At 40.2% G+C, this 25752-nt stretch overlaps 6 protein-coding genes across 13 annotated transcripts; 2 read left to right on the forward strand and 4 right to left on the reverse strand.

The window, feature by feature from the left end:
- Positions 1–1034: 1034 nt before the first annotated feature.
- Positions 1035–6082, reverse strand: LOC137573796 (LITAF domain-containing protein). Of its 3 annotated transcripts, none has more exons than XM_068285836.1 (3): positions 5995–6082; positions 1970–2337; positions 1035–1899 (listed from the first exon to the last, which is right to left on the reverse strand). In XM_068285836.1, the coding sequence occupies exons 2-3, from the start codon at positions 2257–2259 to the stop codon at positions 1794–1796; spliced, it is 396 nt and encodes a 131-aa protein (XP_068141937.1). In that variant the 5' UTR covers positions 2260–2337; positions 5995–6082; the 3' UTR covers positions 1035–1793. The 3 variants fall into 3 exon arrangements, with proteins under 3 accessions (XP_068141937.1, XP_068141938.1, XP_068141939.1); XM_068285837.1 differs by having other exon boundaries at positions 5987–6051; XM_068285838.1 differs by lacking the exon at positions 5995–6082 and adding an exon at positions 5006–5024.
- Positions 6077–7377, forward strand: Asciz (ASCIZ zinc finger protein). Its single transcript, XM_068285834.1, has one exon. The coding sequence runs from the start codon at positions 6200–6202 to the stop codon at positions 7346–7348; it is 1149 nt and encodes a 382-aa protein (XP_068141935.1). The 5' UTR covers positions 6077–6199; the 3' UTR covers positions 7349–7377.
- rasp (protein-cysteine N-palmitoyltransferase Rasp) lies at positions 7360–9062 on the reverse strand. Its single transcript, XM_068285833.1, has one exon. The coding sequence runs from the start codon at positions 8919–8921 to the stop codon at positions 7404–7406; it is 1518 nt and encodes a 505-aa protein (XP_068141934.1). The 5' UTR covers positions 8922–9062; the 3' UTR covers positions 7360–7403.
- A 253-nt stretch (positions 9063–9315) lies between these two features.
- Positions 9316–11186, reverse strand: LOC137573793 (protein jim lovell). The gene is made up of 2 exons (XM_068285832.1): positions 11082–11186; positions 9316–11016 (listed from the first exon to the last, which is right to left on the reverse strand). Exons 1-2 carry the CDS (start codon positions 11082–11084, stop codon positions 9436–9438), a joined length of 1584 nt encoding a protein of 527 aa, XP_068141933.1. The 5' UTR covers positions 11085–11186; the 3' UTR covers positions 9316–9435.
- A 267-nt stretch (positions 11187–11453) lies between these two features.
- On the forward strand, positions 11454–12563 carry ND-30 (NADH:ubiquinone oxidoreductase core subunit S3). Its single transcript, XM_068286436.1, has 3 exons — positions 11454–11613; positions 11679–11753; positions 11810–12563. Exons 1-3 carry the CDS (start codon positions 11550–11552, stop codon positions 12481–12483), a joined length of 813 nt encoding a protein of 270 aa, XP_068142537.1. The 5' UTR covers positions 11454–11549; the 3' UTR covers positions 12484–12563.
- A 426-nt stretch (positions 12564–12989) lies between these two features.
- On the reverse strand, positions 12990–25405 carry BtbVII (BTB-protein-VII). Of its 6 annotated transcripts, none has more exons than XM_068286431.1 (7): positions 25314–25405; positions 23337–24163; positions 22561–23260; positions 22174–22454; positions 21964–22072; positions 14470–15713; positions 12990–14401 (listed from the first exon to the last, which is right to left on the reverse strand). In XM_068286431.1, the coding sequence occupies exons 2-7, from the start codon at positions 23505–23507 to the stop codon at positions 14030–14032; spliced, it is 2877 nt and encodes a 958-aa protein (XP_068142532.1). In that variant the 5' UTR covers positions 23508–24163; positions 25314–25405; the 3' UTR covers positions 12990–14029. The 6 variants fall into 6 exon arrangements, with proteins under 6 accessions (XP_068142532.1, XP_068142533.1, XP_068142531.1 ...); XM_068286432.1 differs by lacking the exon at positions 25314–25405 and adding an exon at positions 25070–25299; XM_068286430.1 differs by lacking the exon at positions 25314–25405 and adding an exon at positions 24824–25299.
- Between the last annotated feature and the right edge of the window lie 347 nt (positions 25406–25752).

Raw genomic sequence — 25752 nt, forward strand, 5'->3', positions numbered from 1 at the left:
ATTTCGTCGTTAAAACTTCAGATTTCCTTGCCCGCCAAATTCAAAAATCGCGCCTGGCGGTTAAATTCGAAAATTCAAATGCCCAAAAGTCCGTTACACATTTGATAAAAATTTTACAGCAGCCACCTACTAATTAATTCTGTTGGCCTGGTGTTTTACATGTGATCTAGTGCAATTTTCGTCGCTAAAACTTCAAATTTCGATGCCCTCCAAATTCGAAAAGTCCGCCTGGCTGTTAAATTTAAAATTTCAAATGCCCAAAAGTCCGTTACACATTTAATAAAAATTTTACACCAGCCACCTACTAAGTAATTCTGTTTGCCTGGTGTTTCACATTTTCTCCTGTGCGAATTTCGTCGTTAAAACTTCAGATTTCCTTGCCCGTGAAATTCAAAAATCCCACCTGGCGGTTAAATTCGAATATTCAAATGCCCAAAAGTCCGTGACACATTTAATAAAAATTTTAAAGCAGTTACCTACTAAGTAATTCTGTTTGCCTGGTATATCACATTTTTTCTGGTGCAAATTTCGTGGTAGATTTGGCATGGAAAGAATTATCCTATTTCTTTTTCATAACTATAAAATCCAGAAATCCTGGCGCAGGACGAAAGAAGGTGGTTGCCTGGGATGTCTTTGACAATCCCTAAAGATTGTCGTTAAAAAAGTTGGGGATGCAGGACATGGAATTTTCCGAAAAGGCCCCTTTTTCAGCTACCTCAAATGAAATGACAAGATATACATATATGAAATGAAGCAAGTGGCAAACATTCCAACTATGCAGATTTGTTCAGGTATTGTCGAAAATACAGTCTGAGAAAAATAACTGGATTCATAATATATGTAAAAAAAAAAAAAAAAAGATCTCTAATATTCTCTAATAACCCTAACTTTGTGAATCTGTAACTCTGTCAACTTCGACCTATTTTTAAAATACATAAATAAGTTTTCGCATTTTCCTAAAAAACTCATGATGTATAAAGATAATTGAATGACCCATTTAACCGCATCGATGATTAGTAGAAGAATGTTATACGTTTTGTTATTTTGTGGAGTTTTATTTCAATATTAGAAGACAAATTACAATGAGTTGGCTGGATATTTGATACACAAAGAAGCCTTTAATAGCAGTGGTCAATAACATGCAGAGCAGCTACGTGCACTCCGCAGATGTATTTCTCACAGAAGATTTAGAAAAATAAAATATTTGGTTTATTATTTTACTTTCATCTTCTTTGCGTGCGTCTTACAAATAATGTATAGGTCGTCTTTATGTGCATTTTATATGTGTATATATATGATGTATTGCAAAAATACAAATTTACTTTTGTATATTATGTAAATATCATTTATTGGCCTTTATAAAATGGGATTATATTGGCCGAAATTAGCATTCATAATGCATTTGATTTGTATGTATGCAGCAGATTCAATTTTCTCTGTGGATTACGAATTAGGAATTGGAAAAAAAAAATGTACATAACTATTACAATATTAGCTGATCATAAAATCAAATGAAACATTTACAAACTTATAATATTACAATTAGAGTTCAATGCCAAACTAAGAATAGCTTATAGCCCTGGCTGATGCTTGAGCAATTTAGCAAGTGGTATTAGCATATATGTATATGATTAGAATAAAACGATATTACTACATTTAAATAAACAAAGGCAATTCGCTTGCTTAAAGTTAACACTCTAATTCTCCGCATTGTTCTGCGTATATAGGCGTGTGTGTGTGTATATTGTGTGCGTGTGTAACCATTAATGCCCGCAAGTGTCCGTAGCAAAGATTTATCGACGATAGCGTCCCAAATACGTCCTGCAATTGGGGCATGTGTGATGCACATCCATGCAATCATCAATGCAGCAAGGAATTAGACAGCATCCCAACCAGCAGCTAGAATTTAAAACAAATTGGAAATCAGCATGATGGTAATGGCAATGGTGTGAAATAAAAGACGACTTACCCTAGCAGTGCAATAACAAATCCGGATAGGTATGCAATCATTCCTGGCTCAGTGCGTGTGGTCGTCTCAATCTCTGCATGACATGACGGGCATATCATGTGCGTGGAGGTGCGGCTAATGGGCACCACTGTGGTCACAATCGTTGCATTGGTTGAGGTTGCTGGGGCCACGACTGGCGTATAGGGACCCACTGGCTTGACTCCGCCCACTGCCTCCTGATAGGATGGCGGCGCCGATTGCGGTGGAACGTAGGTAAATTGCGGTGGTGCATTTCCCGTTGACTTGCTCATTCTATATTAGTATTACGTACTAAAAGTAGTAGTAGGCTAGTAAATGCACGTGGCAGGGGGGTAAACAAATTACCGGAGCTGCAAAATTAGATCCAAAATAAGGCAAAATTAGAGCAATTCAAATGTTGGCCAAGCGAAATCTAGACAGAAATAGTAACACACACACACAAACACACACTCGAAATGGCGCCCGATCGAGCGATCGCCCGAGTGAGTCATAGTTTTGGCACACACAAAACCCAATAAAAATGAAAAAAAGAAAACCTATGGCCATCAAAACGAATAGGGGGAAAAGGGGGGCACATTGCCTTACACACACACACACACACACGCAATTTATGTATGTACATATGTATGTCTTTAACCATCTGTGACCAATAGCAGAGCTAGAAACATTGCAAATTACTTGGTCAATTTTTGGTGCTAGAAAATTATGAAAAATATATTACTATGAAATCGCTTTAAATCCATATTCAGGAAACATTTTATTAGATCAGTCAATAACACACTTTAAATTCATATGGTTTCGTAGTATGTACTATTAACTTCATAATTTATACTACTTGTTTCATTTAATATGATGAATTGGGTAATATACTAAAGAATTCAATTACAAATAAATTAATACATAGTTGATTCTCATGTTATGGTTAAACTGCTTTAGACAAGGAGAGTGAGTCAAAGAAAATGCATCTTATTGTGATTAATAAACAATATATGTGTTATTAATTTTCAAGTCAATGTGTGCTGGGCTTAAGTGGTAGACTAAATGCAACAAGTAAATTTCACTAGGCCGGTCGTTCGTTCGGTCGTTTGGTCGTCACATGCCAATTTCAATTGGCATTTCTGAAATGAACAGTCAACATGTAGAGGCTTTGCAACAATTACAATTGCAATTATGTATGTATGTATGTAGGCATGTCCCATGTTGTCTCTATCATTGTCATTGAGTCTGGTTCTAGTATTCCCATTGACTGATAAGATAGGGCCCACCTAATGAGCTTGTTGTTTGTCGTGTAACAGCACAGTAAATGGCATATGCTTGTCAGTTGCAAAAACGAAAGAGAAACAAAACCAAAATAAAACTTTCGCTAGCCAAATGCCGCTGCAACACTGAGACGGAAGTCACAGTAAACCAGATTGTATCTCTCTAACCAAGAACGCCAACTTAAGCTTGACTGACTGAACCGGCTGCAATTGGCGGAAATAAGCAAAGTATTTTTACAAATTGTTTTGTAGGCGAACTTAACCCACAGTATGTTTTAGTAAATGGGAGGAACTTAAAGTTCAATATGAGTAATACATAGATAGATGGATACAAACTTTAATGTAATTAACAGTGGAATGCTAAATTACGCTTAATTTCTTAATTAATTTTGTCCATTGTGGTGGTTACTTTCACTGAGACAGCTATTGAAACACAATGTTGATCTACAGACAATAAGCTCATCTTTTGTGCTCTTATTTAAATAACTGACGTCATCTTCAGGACAAGCCGACATTCGAACACGTCAGAGATCTCTCTGATTTCCATCAAACTATGCACAGTGGGCACAAACGGCTCAATTAGATGAAACAATTTACTCACTCGCTTACTTGTTGAGTTATTCATGGACTCGAGATGATCACAAACTAACTTGTTTAATGGTCTTCTCTCCAGCATTGGGCAACCGCACAGCAATATTCGCTTTTTATCTGGGTCTGCCCATATACAATCAGAAAAAAATCGGCCGACTTGCTATGCATTTTTCAAATGGCAGATGATAAAAGCTTACATTCCAGTTGGCTGAATAGCATAATTTTAAAGTACTAAGAAATGAAAACTAATTTCTGGCCAGAATGGTGTAAGATTTACAATTTGACATTAAAATGCTTGGCGATTTCATTTGTCGATTCGAGACGAGACGAACGCAATGTATATACTTTTGTTTCCAACTTGGAAGTTCGTTTGGTTGCATCTTAAAGTATAACAAAGTTGGCCTAATATTTTTATGAAATTCAAGTTTCAATTTCTTGCGAAATGCTTATTAACCCATAGTTCTGAGTTGCTAATAGACAGAGAGAGGGAGGGAGAGAGAGAGCTTAGTCGACTTGTAAGCTCTGAATTGGCATGATGAAATTGTTATTTCCAGACAATTGACTGGCGATAACCCAGCTTGTTAAATTGTTTTGTGTATTGTGTACGTCGTCGTTTCCAAAGAAAATTCTAAATTGAGGTTATACGGATTCAAAATTATGCGACCTAGAAACATCGGCGAAATTTTGTAGCAACATTAACGTGAAACGCCTAACAAATTGTATTAAACATGTATGAAAATAATTAAGAGGATACGATCTATCCAACATGGGGACTTTTTTGTATGCCCTTGAAGTGTATGGGGATATATGTCTACACCTATGATTTATACAGGATACAGGTAAACACCTAGGATGTCTAAGCGTGTGTATATTTCCTAAACATAAACTAATCGGATAAATATTTCCGAAGATATAGATAATTAAACCCACAAGAACAATTTTTATTGGTTCTCCTTGAAAAGTTCTTAAAAATTACCCATTGTTTGGGCTTACAGGGGTAAACTTACATATATCACTTTAAACGCTTAGTTCAAAAGATATTAAGTAAGAAATAAAGTTTTAATCAATTATCAACTAATATATACCTATGTTTATACATATGTATGTACATAGGTATATCTAAGGGAAGTGACTACTTTGCGTCAAAAGGCGTATTAATTATACTCACGATTTATATATCTAGTTTATTTGTATTGGATGTTATCGCCCCGGGTAAGTACTTTTAATGATTCTAGTCTCCTCCATGTCGGTTAGAGAGACAAATAAGATAGAAATAAATTATTAATTGCTTTCCTATGACATGTAACACGAGAAGAAAGGGCTGAGAAGGAGATGGGGTGCCCCCCCATGTGGAGTGAAGCGAAGTATAAGCAATGACCTTGTGCTTGTATCCGCCCCCGTGTCTGTCTTCTTCTTGTGGAAAGACAAACCCAAAGCAACAGTTGTGAAAATAATAACACGAGCAATAATAACTTGAGTTAAATTATAGACAAACTCGCTACTGGCCGAGCAGAACAGAACAGAGCAGAAAAACGCTTATTAAAACAGATGTTGATGTTGATGCTGAGAGGATGACGTCGTCGCGCCAAAATTAGACACGAGCGGGGGAGGATGTACACACACCGAAGGTGGCAAGGGAAGGGCGTATGTAGAACTCAATGCTCATCGTTCACTCTTTTTGCTTTTGTTTTTTTTACTTAACACACATATTTTTAGCAAAAAATATACGGCAACGCAGGTGTGTGTACCACACGGTGAAAAAAAAAGAGAAACAGAGGATATGACGACTACTATTCAAGGAAAAACGAAATGCAAACTAAACTCGAACTGAATTCGCGTGGCACTGCAAAAAAAAAAGTCATTTATGCATATGTAATGTGAGTGTGTACATATATAAAGGTGAACGAATAGCAACAGAAATTCACTTTAGTGCACTTTTGAGCCTTCGCTGGCCTCTTTTTTGCTCTGGGGCGCTAATTCACTTTAGTGGCCTTTATATTTGTTAATACACACAATATATACATATATGTACAATATATTCATTCACACACTAATTCGTATAATTAATAACGCACTTATACATATACGTATATATATATACTTTACATATATATATATATATATGTTGTGAAGAATTTATTGCAACAACCTTTTTACCTCGAGATTATAAAGCGAAACGAAGCGAAATGGACGTGTTTACGCGTTCATTTAGTTGTTACCAGTGCTGCCAAACAGGTTAAGGAGTCTTCACAGACTCTGGCAACACGGCATTAAATAGTAGTGTTGAAAAGCTTGTTTAATAGCCTATCGATTGTTGGACTTGTTTACATCCAAATAAACTATTTTCTTCGATCGTATCAGTATGCCATTAACTAAAAGATACACTCCAAATATATCAGATCTGCTGCCCGAGCGCGAATACCGATGTGAGCTTTGCGGAAATCAAGTTTTCCACAATCTTAGTCACTATCAACTACACTTGCGACGGCGGCATAAAGTTGAGACCACAGCTTTGGATAACAACAGACCTTCGCCTTCCGATCCTAACATTACATTTCACTGTCCAGTCGTATCATGCCTTTATTATTCAGAGCGAGTGGGAGGTCGGAGTTTCACTAGCATACGGCTGTTGCGACAGCACTACCAAAAGTGTCATCTGGATAAAAAGCTGATCTGCGAGAATTGTGGCGAACGCTTTTTGCTTCAGCGTCATTTAGAGAAGCATCAATGTGAGGAGCACAAGTGTCCGGTATGTGAGCTGACATACAATAGCAAAGCAGGTCTTAGGACTCATATGCGTCGCAAGAATCACATTATATCCAAGGATAGAGAGGAAGAGGATGAGCCTCGAGCAGAGAAAGTGGCCATATCAACACAGAAAGCTTGGACTAAAACTAACTCAAATCAATTTTTGAAGATCACTCAATGTCCAACAACTGATATGACCCAGCAGATTATCCCAATATATTGCTACATTCCTAACGTGGAGATTGTCAACTCAAATCAACCACAATTGGAAAGGCTAGATATGGAGACGCAAACAGAGTCCGTGGATCCATTTGGTATGGATATGAAGAATGAAGTACTCACGCCTCTCTTACGGCATAATATACAAACTCAAACGCCCGATACCAAAGAGAATCAGGCCACAATGACAGATACTGCAACGGAGTCACAATCAACTAACACCTACCCACCTTCTTCCTACGAGCATTCGACAGTTCAAACAAGAGATGAATTCTTTGCTCTACAGACCTCAGCGTTTTCTGATATGCACACACAAACTTGCGACGAATTGCTTGAGGAGCTGTGTCTATCAAATATACAAACTCAAACCCATTGGCCGGATGCAGGCGACGGACTTTACAACACGCAGCATACACAAACCTGTGACGAGATGTTGGACGAGCTGCTGGAGAACTTTCAGTCGTCCGCTTACACACAGACCAAATGGTTGGATTGGCAGGAGACTGAGGAGAGCAATGGCAATATTGATTTGAATGGACAATAAAAAAATATTCGTTTTTGTTATATACAAAATACTTTTTACTCTTATGTTCTAACAATTAATTGGATTTCGTCCTGTTAGTTTTGGTCCTGGTTATTACCAGAAGTTCAGAGCATTGAAAGAAGCAATAACTGCAAAAGCACAGGGCCAAATAGTTTCCCAAACCACTAAGATAGGCTCCACGCATTAGAAAATCACCGATTTCTTGGCCGCCTATAAAGTAAACATTGGAGAAGGCTGCGGGAATGAAAAGTTGCGTAGCTAGGACAGCATGCAGTCGCTGAGAGCCCACCGGGCCCAAGTGTCTAAGAGTCCAGTCGCTATAGCAGGGAATCGATATTAATGCCCTGTAGACTTTCTCAGCCGCTAGGCAGAAAAAGTTGAGAACACTCCAGATGAGGACATACGTGTAACAGCCATGCCATACGAAGACAAAGGCAAAGGTTAAGGCTGTCGCGCAGATTTTAGCAGCTGGAGACGATTGCTTGCCACAGAGCTCGCAGTAGATATGCTTAAAGAGAAATTCATAGAGCCCTTCATCGAAATATTTCCACATGTCAGAATAGAAGTGAATCCGGCCTATGCAACGGGGACGTGATGGAGCTGGGATTCCATCATGCACCGCAAACGCTATGCCTAATCCATAAGTAACCACATAATAGAGGAAGAAGAACTGACCCATAAAATAGCCAGCAGAATGCTGCCAAAATACTGAATCCATCATTGCCACCATATTCGCATCCCTGGCCATGTAGTAAATGTAGAAGTAATGGAGAGCGCACTGCATCAATAGCCACCAAAAGCCGCTCCGTAAAACTGCAACTGCAAGTTTCGTCCAGTTCTGTGGTCTTGACGTGTCTTGGTCCTGCCTTGCTGCAAATCGTGGATAACTGATAATGGGTCCATAAGCTAGGCACGGAAAATACATGGCGTATCCCAAATAGTGTGTCAGCTCATAACTGGATTGATCAGCTTTGGTGTCCTTGGCGGCGATCCTTTCCAGAGCATAGCTACAGCCACGCAGCAAACTCCACGAGAGTGTTACTATCACCAGGACATATTCAGCATAGCCAACGCTTTCGTACCACCAGTTGCTATTTTTCATCACATTGATCCACATAATCCAAGCTACGGACAACAACCAGACATGCCGTTTGCAGACTCTCATAGTTTGACCAATCAAGTAGTAGCTAGCCACAAGTGTCACAAACACTGCCAGCGAGGACCAGTGCAGATGCAATCCCAACGCTAAGGCACACACACCGGCATAGCCATAACAAAGAAACTTTGGCCATCTACTATGGAGAAATCCACTAACAATGACATGAAGAACATAGTATGGCCAGAATTTGGCAATAAAATCGCCAAAATTCTCCAACTCGTCGTTGCTATCGTCGCGACGACGTTGGGTAAACGGGAATAGGCTCCATCCTTCGGAAAACTGAAACTGGGCTTCGTCCAAGATGCGATCGCGCAACTCATAGATCTTATACAGACCAATCACAATGTAAACAATATAAACGCCAAAATATATGAATATTTCGCATCTACTTAAAAAACCCGTCGTCGCCGGCATTTCGCCGCTGTTATCGACAACAACAATAATAATAAAACTGTTTTCATGAGCGTAGGCAGCGGGGGGCAGACAAAAAACTGAGGCCCTACTTTAAGCTCTACATTAAAATTTAATTGAATTAATAAAACCTTCGCGTTCTATACCAAAAGTTATAGATTTACTTTAAATTCCGATTATATATCGAAAGCATAACTTCACACTATTCAACACTATCGAAGAAAGTTGGAATTTAAATACGCAAAAGGATCGAACGCTCGGATCGGAAATGCAGGCTTCACCAACATGAAGGGTCACAACTTTATGATCTAATAGAAATTCAGAATTCCTTTCCTAAACACACTTAAATTTAAATATTTCCCGAAATTAAAGACTATCACAATCGAAAGGACGAGAATAAAGTTTACAATTCTTAAATTCAAATTTACAGTTTGTAAAATTAGGTTTAATTAATAATAAATCTAGTTAACAGTATTGCGGTAGTCTAATTTTTTGGGGGAGGGAAAGGCGTGCTACTTTAGGTAAGAAGATCTTCATCATCATCATCATCGTTCCGCTCCATTTTAACTTTACGCTCCTTTTCAGCAGTATGTCGTTGCAGGTGCCGCCAAAGCGTGCTTTTGGGTATCTCAAACAGATTCGCCGCATGATTCTGTGACATACCTTCATGGGTACAAGCATGTAGGGCCTTGGCCAGTTTGTCGCGTAGCTCATCTTTGGGTGTGGTATCACGGCGACGACAGGCCACAAAGTCAGGCAGGCGACCCTGGGCTGCTAGTCGCATCTTATGACGGTGTAAAGTCGACATCGGAATGCTTAGATCGTGGCTAATATTCTTCAGCGAGTCGCCGTTCTTGAGACGTTCGTATGCCTCTGATAATGATGGCTTCTCACGATTACTGCGCATATATTCGGGACTATGGCGAACGCGACGCCAGAGAACAGTCTTCGATATGTCATAACGATCGGCTGCTTTCTGTAAACTAAGTCCGAGACGGAGTACAGCATCAGCGGCAAGTTCAAGAGCATCGGTAATACCATCTTTACTCTCGTTCTTAAGGGCAGTGTATTTAATTGGTGGCTTGGCTGTGGGTCGTTTTATCTTCGGAGCAGTAACACGACGAGATTTTGATTTGGTCAATTGCGGCTTGGCATCCATTTCCATTACATCTTCAACATCGCCAACTTCATCTTCGCCTTCGTCATCATCATCACCATCAGCTTCGCCCATTTCCGCATCGGTTCCAATAGCGAGGCCTATTAGCGGGTCAGATGGGGCATATTCCTCTTCAATTAATTGGCTATCCTGTTCCTCGACTTCATCTTTGCAATCATTTTCCGCATCATCATCGGCCAAATGAACATTGGATGGATCCAATTTCGAAATGGATACAGCTGATTGGGATATGGTGAAAGTGCCCGTGTTTTCTGTTAGAATATATTGATTGCCGCTGGAAGTGCCGCTCATGTGCTCAATGGAATAGGTAATCTTCGGCTGATCGCCGTAAACATCGAGATATTCGAGTGACCGGCTACTCTGAGCAGGTTGTTGTTGGTGACCTTGAGCATCGGCGAGAAGCGTGTTTCCACCAGTGCCGCCAGAGCCATGTTGTTGGTGCCCAGATTCATCCTCCTCATCTAGTAATTCTGCATGCTCGATTTGCAAGTCGCCAATTGATTTTGCCGTCTGAACAGCCATGGAGCCCTCAGCAACGGTGTCTACATTTGTACTGTTCAGGGATGTGGGATTACACTCAAAACTAATGGCCGATTTGATACCCAATAGATTTATTGCCTCTACGAATTCAGTTAACGACGCCGAGGGCAGACTTGTCTCACCAACGTAGATAAATGATAGCATACTCTCTAGCAGGTCGCCACGAATGTCAGGCAGAATGATTGTGGTCTCCTGGCCTGGTGGTAAGTCCATTAATAGATTCCGCATCAGATCGCTGCATGTACTGAGGATAAAGAGGTGGGCACGCACACTCGCGCCATCTTTGGCTGCCAGGATAACTTCACACGATTCGTCGTCGCTTTGTAGAGAGCGCTGAATATCCATTATTGTGGCCGAATGGCCCATCCATTTAAGATTATTCTAAAAGCGAAATAAAGATATAAATAAGTCAATCGCATAAAATAAATACTGATTGTTCCAACTACCATTTTATTTTTGTTTTGTTTTGTTTTGTTCTGTTTTAGTTTCCGCTTGTTCTTATTATGAGCAAAAATTTTCTGAAACAGAACGCTTTGGCGTTCCCCACTACTCAAAATATGGTAGGCCTCTAAACTGGTTCCAAACAAAACAATTCAAGGGCTCAGGAACTAGCTGTACGTCCGTTCAATTTATGGCATACAAAATATAAATTGGTGTACAGTTTACCACATAGAAATAATTATTCCTTTTGATTCACAATTTCACAACTATAATAAATATTAATAACAAACCATAAAAAAATTGTATTCGAACTAGTTGTGCATATTTCGTGCACAGCATTGAAACTAAAAGTGGTTCACTCGGAACAAAATTCAATTGACGTAAACCAACACTGAAAGTACAACAACAGTTGACGTTTTGTTATTACATAAAGTGTCAGAAATTTAGTGCGAATTATTAACTAAATCGAGCGGATGGCAGCTTTAATAAGGAATCTGGGCGCTAGAGCTGCTGCCGTTGCTTTAACGACTAAACATGGTAAACAGCTGGATACTTAATACATATTGAACACGCTTATTTTGACTATGACCATGTCTTTGTAGTGATACCCGCAGGTAGCACAGCTGTCCTGCGTATGGCTAGCACAGCGCCCGTTGATGCCAAAAAGGCTGAAAAGCGTAAGTATAATAGACCAAGATGTACCACCCAACTTAACGTTCATCAATATTTCCAGCCACTGTGCGGAAACCAGACGCAGCCGCTCGCACTAGTCTCTCGGATTTCGGACGCTATGTGGCCGAATGCTTACCCAAATACGTGCAGAAGGTGCAATTGACTGCTGGGGATGAGCTGGAAGTACTGATTGCGCCTGAAGGAGTAGTGCCTGTGCTTCAATTCTTGAAAGATCATCACCAGGCACAATTCACCAATTTAGTTGATATTGCCGGTTTGGATGTCCCTTGCCGCAAAAATCGTTTCGAGGTTGTCTACAATTTGCTTTCGTTACGCTTCAATGCTCGCATTCGTGTCAAGACCTATACGGATGAGCTTACGCCACTGGATTCAGCGTGCGATGTTCACAAGGCAGCCAATTGGTATGAACGCGAGATTTGGGACATGTACGGTGTATTTTTTTGCCAATCATCCGACTTGCGTCGCATATTGACCGATTACGGTTTCGAGGGACATCCGCAGCGTCGTGATTTCCCTCTCTCCGGTTATGTGGAGCTGCGCTATGATGATGAGAAGAAACGTGTTGTTTGCGAACCTCTGGAGTTAGCCCAAGAGTTCCGTAAATTCGATCTGTCGGCACCTTGGGAACAATTTCCCAATTTTCGCAACGCTAATCCACCAGCCGAGGTGGTTCCCCCCACAAGCGCAACCAGCCAAGAAGTGAGAGGACCTTAAATTACAGTTTTGTTAAATCCTAATTAGAAGAAAGATCAATAAAACGCTATATTACTCATATAGGTAATGTGAAAAATAAACATTTATTGTTGTTAATAAGCTCGAGTTTCAAGAAAAAGGGCAATAATAAAAAAAAAAAAAAACAACTTAAATATATGTAACTGCATACCGATTACCGATAAAATCGCAACTTTTACGGTATATTTTCGTAAAAATTAATTGGACAAGACTATAATTGAAAATATTATGCAATTTATTTACTTTTCAACAAATAGTCAGGAGTTTAAACTTTCGAAATGAAATTTTTGTTTTAAAAAACACGGATATTCCATTTGAGTTAATTTGTTGCTTATGCTAAACATAATTAAATCGGTTAACCGATTGACAAAAAGTGTGTAAATATTAAAAGCTTGAATATTCACTTCCTAGAAGAGACGCTGAATTGCAATAGGGTTATGAAACTATGTATATCCAAATATATGAATTTAGTTCTGACTACTAAAGTATCTGTTCAATGGTCTCCGCAAAAAAGGTTTTTATTTTGGATGTTTTTGTTTTTGTATTACATAGTACTTAACATTCAGAATTAAACATTGTGTGTGCACATTTTGAACTCAATGCGGGTTTCCTTATGACACGTATAAAACATTAATTACAACAATTGTAAGGTCTGCGCCTGCGCAGCGGTGCCCGGTGCCCGACGGGACGTATGCTGTACTTAAGTATGTATATATATATTTATATATATGTATATAAGATCCTATAAGTGTAGACTGTGGGTAGGGAAAATTGTACTTGTTGAAAACCTAATTGTTAATTCGAGCTTTAGAAATTGTTGGTACACACCGCTAGCGCCGCTCCGCTGACATCGTTTCGATTCTTGTTAATATACATACATACACATACAATACATGTATGTGTGTATGTATGTGCGTATATATATTTTTAGTTTCTCTTTGCATTAATTCGTTTTTTTTTTTGTTTTAGTTTTGTTTTGATTTTTTTTTTCCTTTTTGTACAAGAACAAACACATACATACATAGGTACATACAATACATAAATAAAATTTTACATATAGTTTAGGGATTTCATAAAAAAAAAATATAGATTAGCTCAATTGCTGCAAAAGTTTTCGGTTTACTTTACAGTATCCTGTGCCCCGATTCCGTCCGTTGCACAGGTTCAAAAACAATTTTAGTTTTCTCCTTTCTTCTTCTTCTTTTTTTTTTTTTTTGGATATGGCGCCTTATAATCGCCTCTGGAGCAGTCCTTGTACTCCTTTTTAGGGGATTTCATTAAATTGTGTACAGTGGGACCGCAACAAATGAAAAAATTTTCGATGCAGCATGTCAGAAATTCTGCATACTGCGTACAAAACAACAAATTCGACAGACGGCGATTCCCTGAATCATTCTATAGATCCACACCCGATCCATAGATTAAACCCGATTTCATTTGAAAGGCCGTCGTGCCACAAATACAAATATGCCGGCTGAAACAAAATTGGGGATAATGATCCATTGATCATTGGCCCCATTTTGTTTATTTATATTGATTCCGTTTTGGTATAGTGACGACTTGGACCACCGCCGCTACCACCACTGCCGCTGCTGACATAGGGTGATCCTTTACTGCTGCTACCAGCCCCGCTGCTGCTGCTGCTGCTGGTGTTCACTTGGTTCTCACTGCTGCCGGCAGCTGCCTCATTATTGAGCCGTTCGTGATACTCCTGGAAGCAGGGCACAATACACAAATTCGTTTGACACTCAGGACAATGGTATTTCGTTTTGCGGCGCAAAATGCGTCCATGCCCATCGATGGTGTTCCAACAAAAATTACAACCCAATGCCGGACCCGGCCGTATTACCGGGCAGTGACTAGAACGCGGATTCTCCAAGGTAATGATTTCCCGTTGGGTCTGCCAAAAGAGGATAACAACAATTAGACAATTTCAGATTAGAGATCAGAGTGTGTGCGCCTTCTTACCTGTGGGGAAGACACCGAACGCTGCAGTTCCTCGTTTTTGACGCGAAGCGTGGGCAAATGCTCAAACGAACTACTCGTCGTCGTCTGGCCGGGATGTAAATGATGTGTGTTGCTCGACCCAGTTGCCGATTTAGAGCTGCGAAGCTTATTTCCGCCTCCATTAGCTGCATCGCTGGTCTTGATGCGTAGCTGTTGCTGCTGCTGCTGATCGATGGGGTGAGAGTGTGGTGAGGAGCGTCGCTCCGGAGCCGGCTCCGAGCTGCCCCCATATGTGGGTGAGAATGATGGCTGGCGACTGATACTGCCACTGCTGGCGCTGTTATTATTGTTGTTATTGTTGGGACCAGGCGTAGGAGATGTCACCACAGAGACCGCTGCTGCTGCTGCAGACGACACCAACGAGGAGGTATTGGGACTGGCATTCGTTGGCGTCAGAGCTGTCTCACTGGACGCGGGCCCAGCAACAACACGCGTAGGTACCACATACTGTGATGAGCCCGCGGGAGGCGGTGATCCCGATGCGTATATTGACTCGGGTAGCGAGATATGATGCGAATGATGTAGCGGCGTCGGTGACACATAGGTGGCATTGCTGCCGGACAGCGGATGCGAGTATTGTCGATGCAGCGGGGCAAACGGATTGGTGCCTGTAATGCAGGATGCCGAACTAGAGCCGCCAGTTCCATGCAAAGAGTGTTGGCGCGGCAGCAACGGATCCGAATGCTGCTTGATGAGATACGGCGTGCTCGGCGGCACACTGAGCAGATGTGGCGTAGAAGATCCCAGGCTAGGAGCCGGCTCTGAAGCATGCCGCTCAATACGTGGCGGCACAGTCAGCAAATGATGATGATGATGATGCAACTGATGGGCAGCTGGCGTGAACTGATGATGTTGTTGTTGATGCGATGATGATGTTGTCGAATAGTCCCTAGCAGTGGCTGTCGTTGTTCCAGCCGCATTAAACGGATCAAAATCAAGGGTTGTGGCAGCCGTATCCGGTGATATTTGCTGCGTCGATGATAAACTATCGCTATCGCGTTTCACCCGCGGCTGGCGCGTTAGTACCCGATTCCTTTTGGTCCCCATCACACTGGACGATGGCGATGGCTGTGTGGCCGCGCCCTCGACTGGCTCAACTTCAGCTAAGCTTATGGAGCGATCGAAGCTGCCACCACTGCCCACGCTACTGCTACTTGTGGCCGCCAAAGACGGATGCGGATGTGCTGCATGCGCTGGACTCGGTTCTGCAAGAAACACAAATAAATGCAAGCATAGTTAGTAAAAAATGTTTATTTTCCCAGATCGTTTCCTGTTGAGAATGAGAGTGAAAGTGTGTAGAGTTATTTGGTCCATGGGAAGTGAAGTCATCGATCTGGTGGTTGGTTACATTGTAGTTTTGAAAGTTTATTCGTTTCTTGCACATCGACTACAGTCTAGAATGTTTGTTTTCACTTCGTACATGATATCGCATCTTCTTCATCTTCTCATCATCATCTTCCATCGTACATGCAACTTATAATACAATCGTTTCATTTATGCTCTTTGCGTTATTTTAATTAATTATATATATATTTAACACACATAACTACCATAGTCATAGTTATTGGTACCTTTTGCAATTGTAGGAAACAGAGTTAGTTATACTTGCTTATTGTTTCTGCTATTTACTTTACTTGTTTTTTGTGTTTTGTTTACATTTAAGTTTATGTTCATCTTCATTTTCTTTATGTATTTCTTGGATTTGCGTTTCATTTTTTTTATAATGTTTTCGGTGTGTGTGTAGGGGGAGGGGGGTCCGGGGAGGGAAATGGATCTCTCTGGTTTGTAGTACATTGTAATAAAAAGTCCATTATTAAGGTTTATGTTTTACTTTTCTATGACTTCTAACAAATCACGCTTAGTATGCCTTGACACAATATATAAAAAGTTGTTTTTTTTTTTTTTCTTGTTTTGTTTTCTTCTCTATTAGTTACAATATGTATATGAATCGTATTAAAAAAAACCCCACTATTCGTTATCGTATTCGTTCTCCTTTCTCCTTCATCTTTACTCTTGTATTTTTGTTCTTTAAATTCTCCTTTAATTTTTTGTTTTCTTTTTTTTTTTGTTTTCTAAGTTTTAGTTTTAAGATTTAGTTTTGTTTTACTATTTTCTCATTTTGTTTTTGCCTTTAGCTGCAGTCTCCATTTAGGATTTTTGGGTGGTTACGAGTTAATTAGGTTTTTGTTTTTGTTTTATATATATTGCATAATTTATGGCCTTCTGCTGTCCGTCATTAACTTAACTTGCTGTACCGTATTTATATCGTGTCTGGTAGGTATGTACATATATATGGTTTTGGGTTATATATTTAAAATATGTACAAAGAAATATATCTATATATTTGTGGTTGTATTTCTATTAACAAAAATCCAATAATCCGAAACTCTTTCAAGATATGTGTGTGGCTATATGATGTAAAAGGATTGTGATTGTGTGTGGGGGCAAGGGGTGGAGGTGGGGTTGTTAGGTGAGGTCAGGGATACATTTCAATCCATTTGATAACAATCAACAGAGAGACTCGGCTTATTTTATGAATTTTTTTGGAAAGAAATCATTGTCGTTGTATGTGTGTGTCGTGTGTTTGTATGTGTGTGAAGAGCGTTTAGAAAAAAAAAGGAAAACATTAAAGACTTAGAAAAGGATATGAGAGCCTGCCTAAGTTCGGCTATGCCGTAGTTTGCATTCCCAAACCGTTTTTCGCAAATCAAGCAAATTTATATTCAAACTAAAAGGTCAATGCTATGAGATTATATTGTTAATTTATTTCTTTTCTTTTTTTAATTTCGCCAATATGTATCTTTCAAAAGTATATATATTCAGTCAAGTCAAAATTACTAAACAATTGCTTTGCTTTACGCTCCAAACCTTCCCACAATTGATTCTATTTAAACTTTGCCATAATTTAAAATGAATTGAGAAAAACAAAACCATATCTTTTGTTTACAAAGAAATATAGTCCACTTTTTCGGGCAATTCCAAAGTCGTGCTGATCAAGAGGCTGATATATACGTCAATATGGGCCATCATATTTCAGGTAATGGGTGAGGTGGCGGGGTGTAAACATATTTTGTTTTTTTTTTTTTGCAAAAGTATTTGTAAAAAAAAAAAAAAAAGTTCAACATTTACAAATATATATACACATATATATTGGTTCGTACATACATAGATATTATACAATTCTTCAATTTTATATATAATTTGTAAGTTTACTGTTTAGTTTAATGCCTAAATAAATCCATAACTAAAACTGTTGCATTTTCCATCTATACACAAATTATTAAAAGGATACTACTATTGATTTAAATTGTTTTAAATCAATGAATGAATAAATGAACGATTGTTTGGCTATTTTCTTTTCGCTTTCCTTTTTTTTTTTTTTTTTTTTGTTTTGTAACGTAATTGATGAAATTTTTGGAATTCGTTAGGAGAGAAGAGAGAAGTAAAAGATAATCTTCGAATGGTCGAAGTAATCGGATGCCAATGCATATTCTCTAAATTTATCAAGTGGATGCATAATGAAAAGAAAATCTGTGTGAAAATATTATGCGAAAGATGATTTAAAATTTTGATTGGGTTAACTGAAAACGTATCAGTTTTTTCATTTCAAAGCAGACGAAGTACAAAGGGATTGTTATCGATTACGAAATGCATTGGCATATTAAGATCTGTTGTTGTTGGTGTTGGTATATATATATATATAATTTATATATATAAATCATTTCCGGCGCTCGTGATTAACACTAATAAAATTTTATAATTTATGTACAATTACAATATGATTTTCATATATATATATATATATATATATATATAAAGATATATAAATTTATATCTGTACTACCGATCTCTTAGTTAACAAATTGTAAAAATGTATGGGGTTCAAAACTTTAAGCTTAAGGAATTAAGTTCTATGCATTATTACAAGTGTGGCCGGCTCTTCCTGCTCTCTATGCTCTGCTCAGCTCAGCTTAGCTTCAGCTTTTATTTGTTTCTTTTTTTTAAGGGAAGATTGGGGTGGAGGGGGTGGTAGTGGGGAAGGAGAGTCGTTGTCATCCTACTACTTTGTGAATTGTTGTTGTTGTGCTGCTTCTTTTGGTGGTGATTGTTATTATTAGTTGGTAGCCATGGTGGTGATACTCCTCTCCCTCTGGTATGTACACTAGTTGCTGCCATTGCTCTAATACCTGTATCGAGTTTAATTATTATTGGGGTTTACACATCGGGAGGAGAAGTGGTGGGGGCGGCGGGTTGTCCGGTATGGTCTGGTCGTAGGGGCTCGTGCTTGTCTTATGATTTCTCCAAATATTGCAGGCCAGTGTTAACCAGCGGCGGCAGCGTACTATTAACCATTGGCGCCACCGTCGGGGCTGTCACCGTAACGAAATTATTGATTAGAAAGCTATGTGCAGCCATACCCATGGCAGAGACCGACACAGGAACGGGCACCGGGCACATGGGCATCGGGACAGACATGGGCACAGCTGATATGCTCATTGGTTCCGGCTCATGGCTTGCCGCCATAACAGCAGCTGCCTGGAGCAGAGTGGCCGGTCCTGCTGCTGTTGAGGCTGCTGCTGCCGCCGCTGCTGCTACTGATGTGGCCGCCGCCGCCGCCTGCATCTGACTTGAAATCGTATTCTATATTGAGTTAAAGTTAATACTCTGTAGATTCATTGCAGCGGCCGGATTCACATTTATGGTGCCCGCACCCGTGCCAGCGGTCCCGGCACCAGCTCCACTTGCATCGATATATCGCTGCCGCGTCATTGTATGCACACTGCCCGGTGAGTCCATGTAGCGAGCATCGAATAGACTCATCACGCCAATGGCCGGATGGGTATTGCCGCCGCCGCCACTGCCAGGTAAAGAGCCCCCACTGCTGGCCAAACTAGCATGATGCGGCGTACACATAAGCGAGGGCGTTGGCGTTTCAGGCTGAGGCGGCATTTGCATATTGAGCGTCTCATTAGTATTGTCATCGCCGGGATTCGTTGACGGTGTTGGCGATGGCGATAGATTTGGCTCCTGCTTAACCACACGGGCTTTAATGCTAGGCCTAGACACAGGATAACCCCGTTTCTTGTACTCCAACCAAAGCGTACGATTGTTCACTCCATAAAGGCGGGCTGCTTTGCAGAAACCTATGCCTCCAGTTCGCACCGCCTCCAAGGCGCGTATAAAATTTTCATCGCCTTGGGGATTCACTGAACGCTTCCGTTTGACCACTTGGCCACCAGCACCTCCGTTCCCGCCACCTCCGCCACTGGCCGCGCCGTTATTGCCTGCAGCACTTGGTCCACCAACGCCAGAATGCACCGGCGATTGGGTGGGCGTGGGACCTTGGCTATAAACCGATTGCACCATATTGGATTCGTTGGGGGATGTGGGCGACAGATTTTGGGCGGCTGTCGTATAACCGCTGACTAGGTTATTCACGGTTATTATCTGCGACGAGTACGCCTGACCAGAGCCACCCTGCTGCTCCGCCTGTTGTTGTTGCTGTTGTTGCTGGTAATGGAGTTGCTGCAGATGCTGTTGGCTCGCCTGTTGCTGGGCCGCTTCGTGTTGCTGTTGCTGCTGTTGTTGTTGCCGCTGGTCACTGGTGGTACCGCTGGCACCGCCGCCGCCTACGCCACCGCTACTATTCGCGCCGCTGCTTTGATTTCCGGCACCACCGCCGCCGCCGCCGTTGCCAATCAAGTTGGTCTGGCAGGCGGGCAGGGAAAAGCGCGAATAGTTTGAGTCGACAACTGTCCATTGCAGACCTGGGAAGGGGAGAGAGAGACAGCTTATGAAAGAATTGTTTTTTGTCGATCGAAATTGAGTTTACTTTTTCTAGCTCTGAGTTCGTTTCGAGTTTAAGTTAAAAAGAGAAGGGGACTGGGAGGTTGGGTCTGGGGTCAGGGACGGGGACGGGCACAAGGTTACGGTATAAAGAAGGTTGTGGTAGTGGTTCAACAAGGAGAATAGAAGTAGGTATAAAAGTAGTTGTAGTAGAAAGATTGCTAATGCTAAATTAATTTTCATCAAAGGAAACCGGCTTACGCGTTCTCTTTTCTTTCTCTCTCTAAATCTTGCTCGCTCTTCTTCTCCCTTTCTCTTTCTCTCTTGATGTAATTACCCCCAAAATAAATGAATATCAACTTAAATTTGTGTTGGAAATTACTAATTTAAAAAACAAATCGAAATCGAGAAAGAACAAAATGAATCAAAAAGAAAGAAGATCAATCGGTTTTGCAGGACTTTCATATTGATTGGAACTCGCTTTCAACGACGCGGAGGATGCATAAACTATCTAGATATATACACATACATATATATATATTTATATATATTCATGTATATATATCTGAATCAGAATCATTTAATTAGATCTCTGTACTCTACTAGCTCTCTCCCATTCCCAAGATCAGGCAGGATGTTCTTTACAATGCACAATAATGTGTGTTAAGTAAAACATAGAAAATTTCGGTAAATTGGTCAATGTGTTTTGATTTTATGTTTTTTTTTTTTTTTACAAGTAAATTGAATTTATTTCTTATTTTTTTTTTTTTCATTTTTTATATTTTAATTTTTCAATATATTCTTTTGTTTTTGATTTGGTTTAGATTTTGCTTTGGTTTTGTGGCACTTATTCGGTAATAATCGATTATTATTTTGTTTTAAATGTTTGTTTTTTGTTTTGTTTTTTTTTTTTATTTTTGTATTTTGTATACTTTATTATTTTCAATTGTATATATATTTAGCTTTAGCATTCATTTCTCCAAGTGCTTTGCGTACTGAAATTTTTGGTTTGGTTTGATGAAATGCAAGTGAAATGATTTATCGTGGTGATGAGATGCATCATAAAAGGATGGACGGGCGAAAGCTAATGCCTATTGTCAAAGTACACATATGTATGTATATTTTTATTAACAGAAATTTTCGAGGCGAATTAAATAACCTACTGGTAGATTATAATGCCGCAAAGTTTGCATGTAGGAATGGATTCATTTTATAAGGGAGGCATATTGGTTCAAAAAACAACGATATTATAGTTGGCTATGAGATTAAGGCATCCGTTTTAAATTTGTTCTTGATTTTTCAGCTTTTCTCGTATCAGGTTACAAAATTCAGCGGCAGATAGTCAATATAAGCAACATTATTACTTCTGTGAAATGGGTTTTTATTACATACACGCGATATATTTAATGCAACTTGCGATCGATTTGTGTTCATAGTGAACCGATTGATTGTTTGATTGATAAATAATAGTTTTTGCACGAAATGATATTCAAAACAAAATATAACAAGCAACTAAAAACAAAAAGAAAATAAGCAAAACCTCTCGAATCGTAAGGTTCTTAGTCCCTAGCTAAGTGATATTTGATTTGATTATGAGTTTTGATGAATGAAGGAGGAGTAAAGTATAAAAGTATGCGAGAGTGTTAATACTAAATGTTCAAAGCTTACCAGAATGCGATGATTGCGAATTGGGTGCATCATGCTCTGATGGTGTGGTGGCGCCAGAAATATCCAGGGGCATCGACTGATTTACTCCACCGATGTCCACTTCGGGCTTCTGCAATTCAAATTGGCGCAAAGCAATGAGGAAATTTAGTAAAATACTCGATATGACAGAGCAAGAGAGGAGAACGGGGTTAACTTGACCAATTTCATTACAATTTGCATATGGATATGTCCATGGCCATCATCCAAATCCGAGTCCTGAGGCTGAGGCTCTAGTTCACTGCTAGCCGACTCCTTAAGCAGCTTGGCCGCATGTAGGGAGTGGCCAGCCAGGTTGCCAATGGTCGCGGCCGTATTACCACCCGTTCCAAATGGCATTTGGCTCATCTGTGCCAAGCTAATGCCAGCCGCAGCACCCGCAGCGGTGGCATCCAGAGAGCTGTTGTGTTGCTGCTGCTGTTGATGGTCATCCGAGTTAGTGCGCTCGCCCGACCCTGGGAAAAAAATTTGGGAAATGAGTATGCCAGTCTCGATGATATACAGATGAATTTATAAAACTCTAAAAAAGCTGCGACGATGCTTTACCCAAATCACACTCACCGTTATTCGAGGATTTGCGCAATCTCTTGCGCCGCGTAGCCGGCGAGGTACCTGCACTAAGTGGAGATGGAGTGCGTCGCATCTGATGGTGATGCGATTGCGGCGCTTGCTGTTGCTGCTGTTGCTGTGAATGCTGGTGATGCTGGTGATGATGGTGTTGGGCCTGTTGTTGTTGCTGCTGTTGTTGTTGTTGCTGCTGCTGCTGTTGCTGCTGTTGTTGTTGCTGTTGTTGTTGTTGTTGCAGCTGTTGTTGGTGATGCTGGTGATGATGCTGAGCCTGCTGCTGCGCCTGTTGTTGTTGCTGCTGTTGCTGTTGTTGCTGTTGCTGCTGCTGTTGCTGTTGAAATTGTTGCGCTTCACTGCTGCTCCAAAGAGAATCGCCAACATTACTAGCACTGCCGGCACCTAAACTACCGGCAGCAGCTCCAGCACCAGAGCCAGCCACATTAGGACCAACAAGTTCAGTGCCATCGCTAGACGATTTACTGTCCGATTTAGTGAGAGTGGCCGGATCCGTTGGCATTTCGGCCAGACCCTTAATCTTTAGCATTTCGGCCGTTTTCAGAATGTGCGGCAGCTGCTCCTGGGATACATTTACTTCACCATAGTACATGAAATCAACCATTGTCTTGAGATCATCGTACTGCACATCCTTAAGTATGACAATCGGATGCTGGCAAGGGTTTGCGGTGAACAAAGCCTAAAAAAGGTAATGAAAATGAAAACAATTAGTCATTGATTAAAGAGAGAGAAGATCCAGTGTCACTATTACTCACCTGAAAGTAAGAACTGCAGGCGGAGAGCACTATTTTATGGGCTTGCAACTGACGACCCTCGGCAGCCAGGGTCACATCCACCAATGTACCATTGTGTAGGAGTGATGAACAGACCGATATAAAGTTCGGCTGATGATTGTTCCATCGTAGGCAGAATTGCTGGACAGACATGATGATGATGGGCTGGGCGAGCGGGAGCGGTAGCTATAAGCCAGCGGCCACCGCCGCTCTCTATATAACTCTCACACTCCCCCCTTTACACGCTCCCACTCCCTCTTGTGAGACGACACTCTTTCTGTGTCAATTTCACGGAGTCTCCTGCTTTGTCTATCTATCTCTTGGTGCTGCTACTGCTCAGGCCACAACAGATACAACAACAACAAAGTTTAATTTCAACTCGAAATGACGAAAACACAACTGATAACACTTTTTTTTTTTTTGTTTTATCGCCGCTGGCTGCCGCTCTTATTGATTTTTGCTGTTGTTATTTTTCACTTTTTTTGTATGTTGTTCCTGCTAGTGGTGCTGTTTCTGTTGTTGTTTGTTGCTTTTGTAGTCGAGTCGTCTTTCTCTTTCTCCTCCGTTCCACAGTTGCAATTGTCTGATTTCTTCTTTTAATTAAAATTTATGTACAATATTCTTTTTCGGAGGCGCCTTCAAGTATCAGTGTTTATATATATTTATATATATATATATTTATATGTATGTGTGTTTGATGGTTGTGTTTCTATGTTTGTTGCTGGTGGCGCTTAATTTTGGACTCGGGGGTGGGCGGGGGTGTTTTTTTAGTGAAGAATTCTATGCCGCACGCAGCGTATGCATATTGGCTGCAAAAGAAAAAGGAAACAAAACATACATCAATCATTTTTTAATCATTTCCATTCTCGATCCCCACACTTTTTCAGCTCCTTCGCGTATTGTGATGAATTGAAAAAAATCTTTTGTGTTTTTTAAATTTTTTTTTGTTGGCCTATGCGCCAAAGAGAGCGCTCCTCTCATTTTGTTAGTCCGTCCGTCCCTTTTCTCTCGCGGGCGCTCTTTTTTTCTTACGGTTTCTATGTATCTCACAGCTGCTGTTTGCTCTCTCGCTTCGGCTGCTTACAAAAAAAAAAAAAAAAAAAACACCAACAACAAAAACAACATTGAGACGTGTGTATGTAATTACACAGTCGCGAAAAATTTATACTCACACACACGCAGTTGCGTATGCCTGTGTATTTGTACGTCTATGTGTGTGTTTTGTACTTGTTTCCCTTTGGCTAAAGTTTTATTTTTGATAAAAACGTAACGAAATCTAATAGCTTTATGTCTGACTGGCTAGCAAAGACCTTGAATTTTCTTTGATTCTTATGACGTAATTAGCGCGTCCGCTCTTCCTCCTCATCCGACGTCGCCACTACCGCGCGCGTCCGCCCGCCATCACCACCACCATCTTCTCTACCCCACCACCTACCACCCTCCCACTCACACGACCACAACCGACGTACTAATCTTGTTGCCTCCGCTTCTTCGTTCGCTTTAATCATCGTATCGATATTTTCAGTGGCATTTTTATTTATGTGACGATGTCGCGCGTTAATTTCCACAGCGGGGGGGACTGAGGGAGAACTGAGCGTATTGGGGGAATTTAGTTTTCGTTGCCTGGGGCACATGGTTTCTCATTGTTTGTAAATTGCATTTAACTTCATTTCGGATGTATCTTTATTATTTGGCAACAATTCAAACACACACACATAATTTACAGCGAGACAGAGACGAGAAAATCCTCTTCGACAAAAAAAATCCAAAAACAAAATGGCGCGCGCTTCTACGAAAATTGTGCGTTTGCATTTGCAAAACAAAAGCTTGTGAAATTATCGGCAGCACATATAAATCTATATAATCCATATTCTATATGCAGTTCGGACACGGTTTTTATATTTTTTGCACATTTTTACTTTAGTTTTGTTTACGAAAAATTAATTTGAAAAATCTTACGTTTTTCTTCACTTCTTTATCTTTGCTTCAGCGAGGGCTGCAAAAAATTATCGATATGTAAATGTTTTCCATCGATAACTTAGTGATGGTACGATAAATTTGCACATAGTAATTCGCTTGGTAAATATATATTAAAGTCGTGTAGCGTTTTTAATTATGTTTATATGTAGGTACGAAATAGTGATTTAGTCCAAAATATAACAATGGGCTTATTGCATCTTCTGATTTCAGGGATTTATGTCAAAAAATGTCACATTGCATATGGGCCTAAACACATATGTATGTAAGGGCACACTGCTTTTGGTTTGATGTAGTCTTATTGGACCAATTGGTTCATTGGCAAATATTTAATAATAACCAGCACTAGGAAAATTTTCCCATCAAGAGTACAACTTATAAACTAATATCGTTTTACAAAACATCGATGACTTATTTAACG

This window comes from Drosophila tropicalis, unplaced genomic scaffold (genome assembly GCF_018151085.1).
Source record: "Drosophila tropicalis isolate 14030-0801.00 unplaced genomic scaffold, ASM1815108v1 contig_443, whole genome shotgun sequence".
NCBI classification, from domain to species: domain Eukaryota; kingdom Metazoa; phylum Arthropoda; class Insecta; order Diptera; family Drosophilidae; genus Drosophila; species Drosophila tropicalis.

What these genes read in the sequence shown, in the direction of transcription:
- LOC137573796 (XM_068285836.1), bottom strand. Translation starts at nt 2,259, where the DNA reads ATGAGCAAGTCAACGGGAAATGCACCACCGCAATTTACCTACGTTCCA. An exon ending in TTTGTTATTGCACTGCTAGG is followed by an intron (nt 1,900 to 1,969) that starts GTAAGTCGTCTT and finishes TTTAAATTCTAG; the next exon opens with CTGCTGGTTGGGATGCTGTC.
- Asciz (XM_068285834.1), top strand. Translation starts at nt 6,200, where the DNA reads ATGCCATTAACTAAAAGATACACTCCAAATATATCAGATCTGCTGCCC.
- rasp (XM_068285833.1), bottom strand. Translation starts at nt 8,921, where the DNA reads ATGCCGGCGACGACGGGTTTTTTAAGTAGATGCGAAATATTCATATAT.
- ND-30 (XM_068286436.1), top strand. Translation starts at nt 11,550, where the DNA reads ATGGCAGCTTTAATAAGGAATCTGGGCGCTAGAGCTGCTGCCGTTGCT. An exon ending in TGCTTTAACGACTAAACATG is followed by an intron (nt 11,614 to 11,678) that starts GTAAACAGCTGG and finishes ATGTCTTTGTAG; the next exon opens with TGATACCCGCAGGTAGCACA. An exon ending in TGCCAAAAAGGCTGAAAAGC is followed by an intron (nt 11,754 to 11,809) that starts GTAAGTATAATA and finishes CAATATTTCCAG; the next exon opens with CCACTGTGCGGAAACCAGAC.
- BtbVII (XM_068286431.1), bottom strand. Translation starts at nt 23,507, where the DNA reads ATGTCTGTCCAGCAATTCTGCCTACGATGGAACAATCATCAGCCGAAC. An exon ending in CCTGCAGTTCTTACTTTCAG is followed by an intron (nt 23,261 to 23,336) that starts GTGAGTAATAGT and finishes TACCTTTTTTAG; the next exon opens with GCTTTGTTCACCGCAAACCC. An exon ending in GACATATCCATATGCAAATT is followed by an intron (nt 22,073 to 22,173) that starts GTAATGAAATTG and finishes TTTGAATTGCAG; the next exon opens with AAGCCCGAAGTGGACATCGG.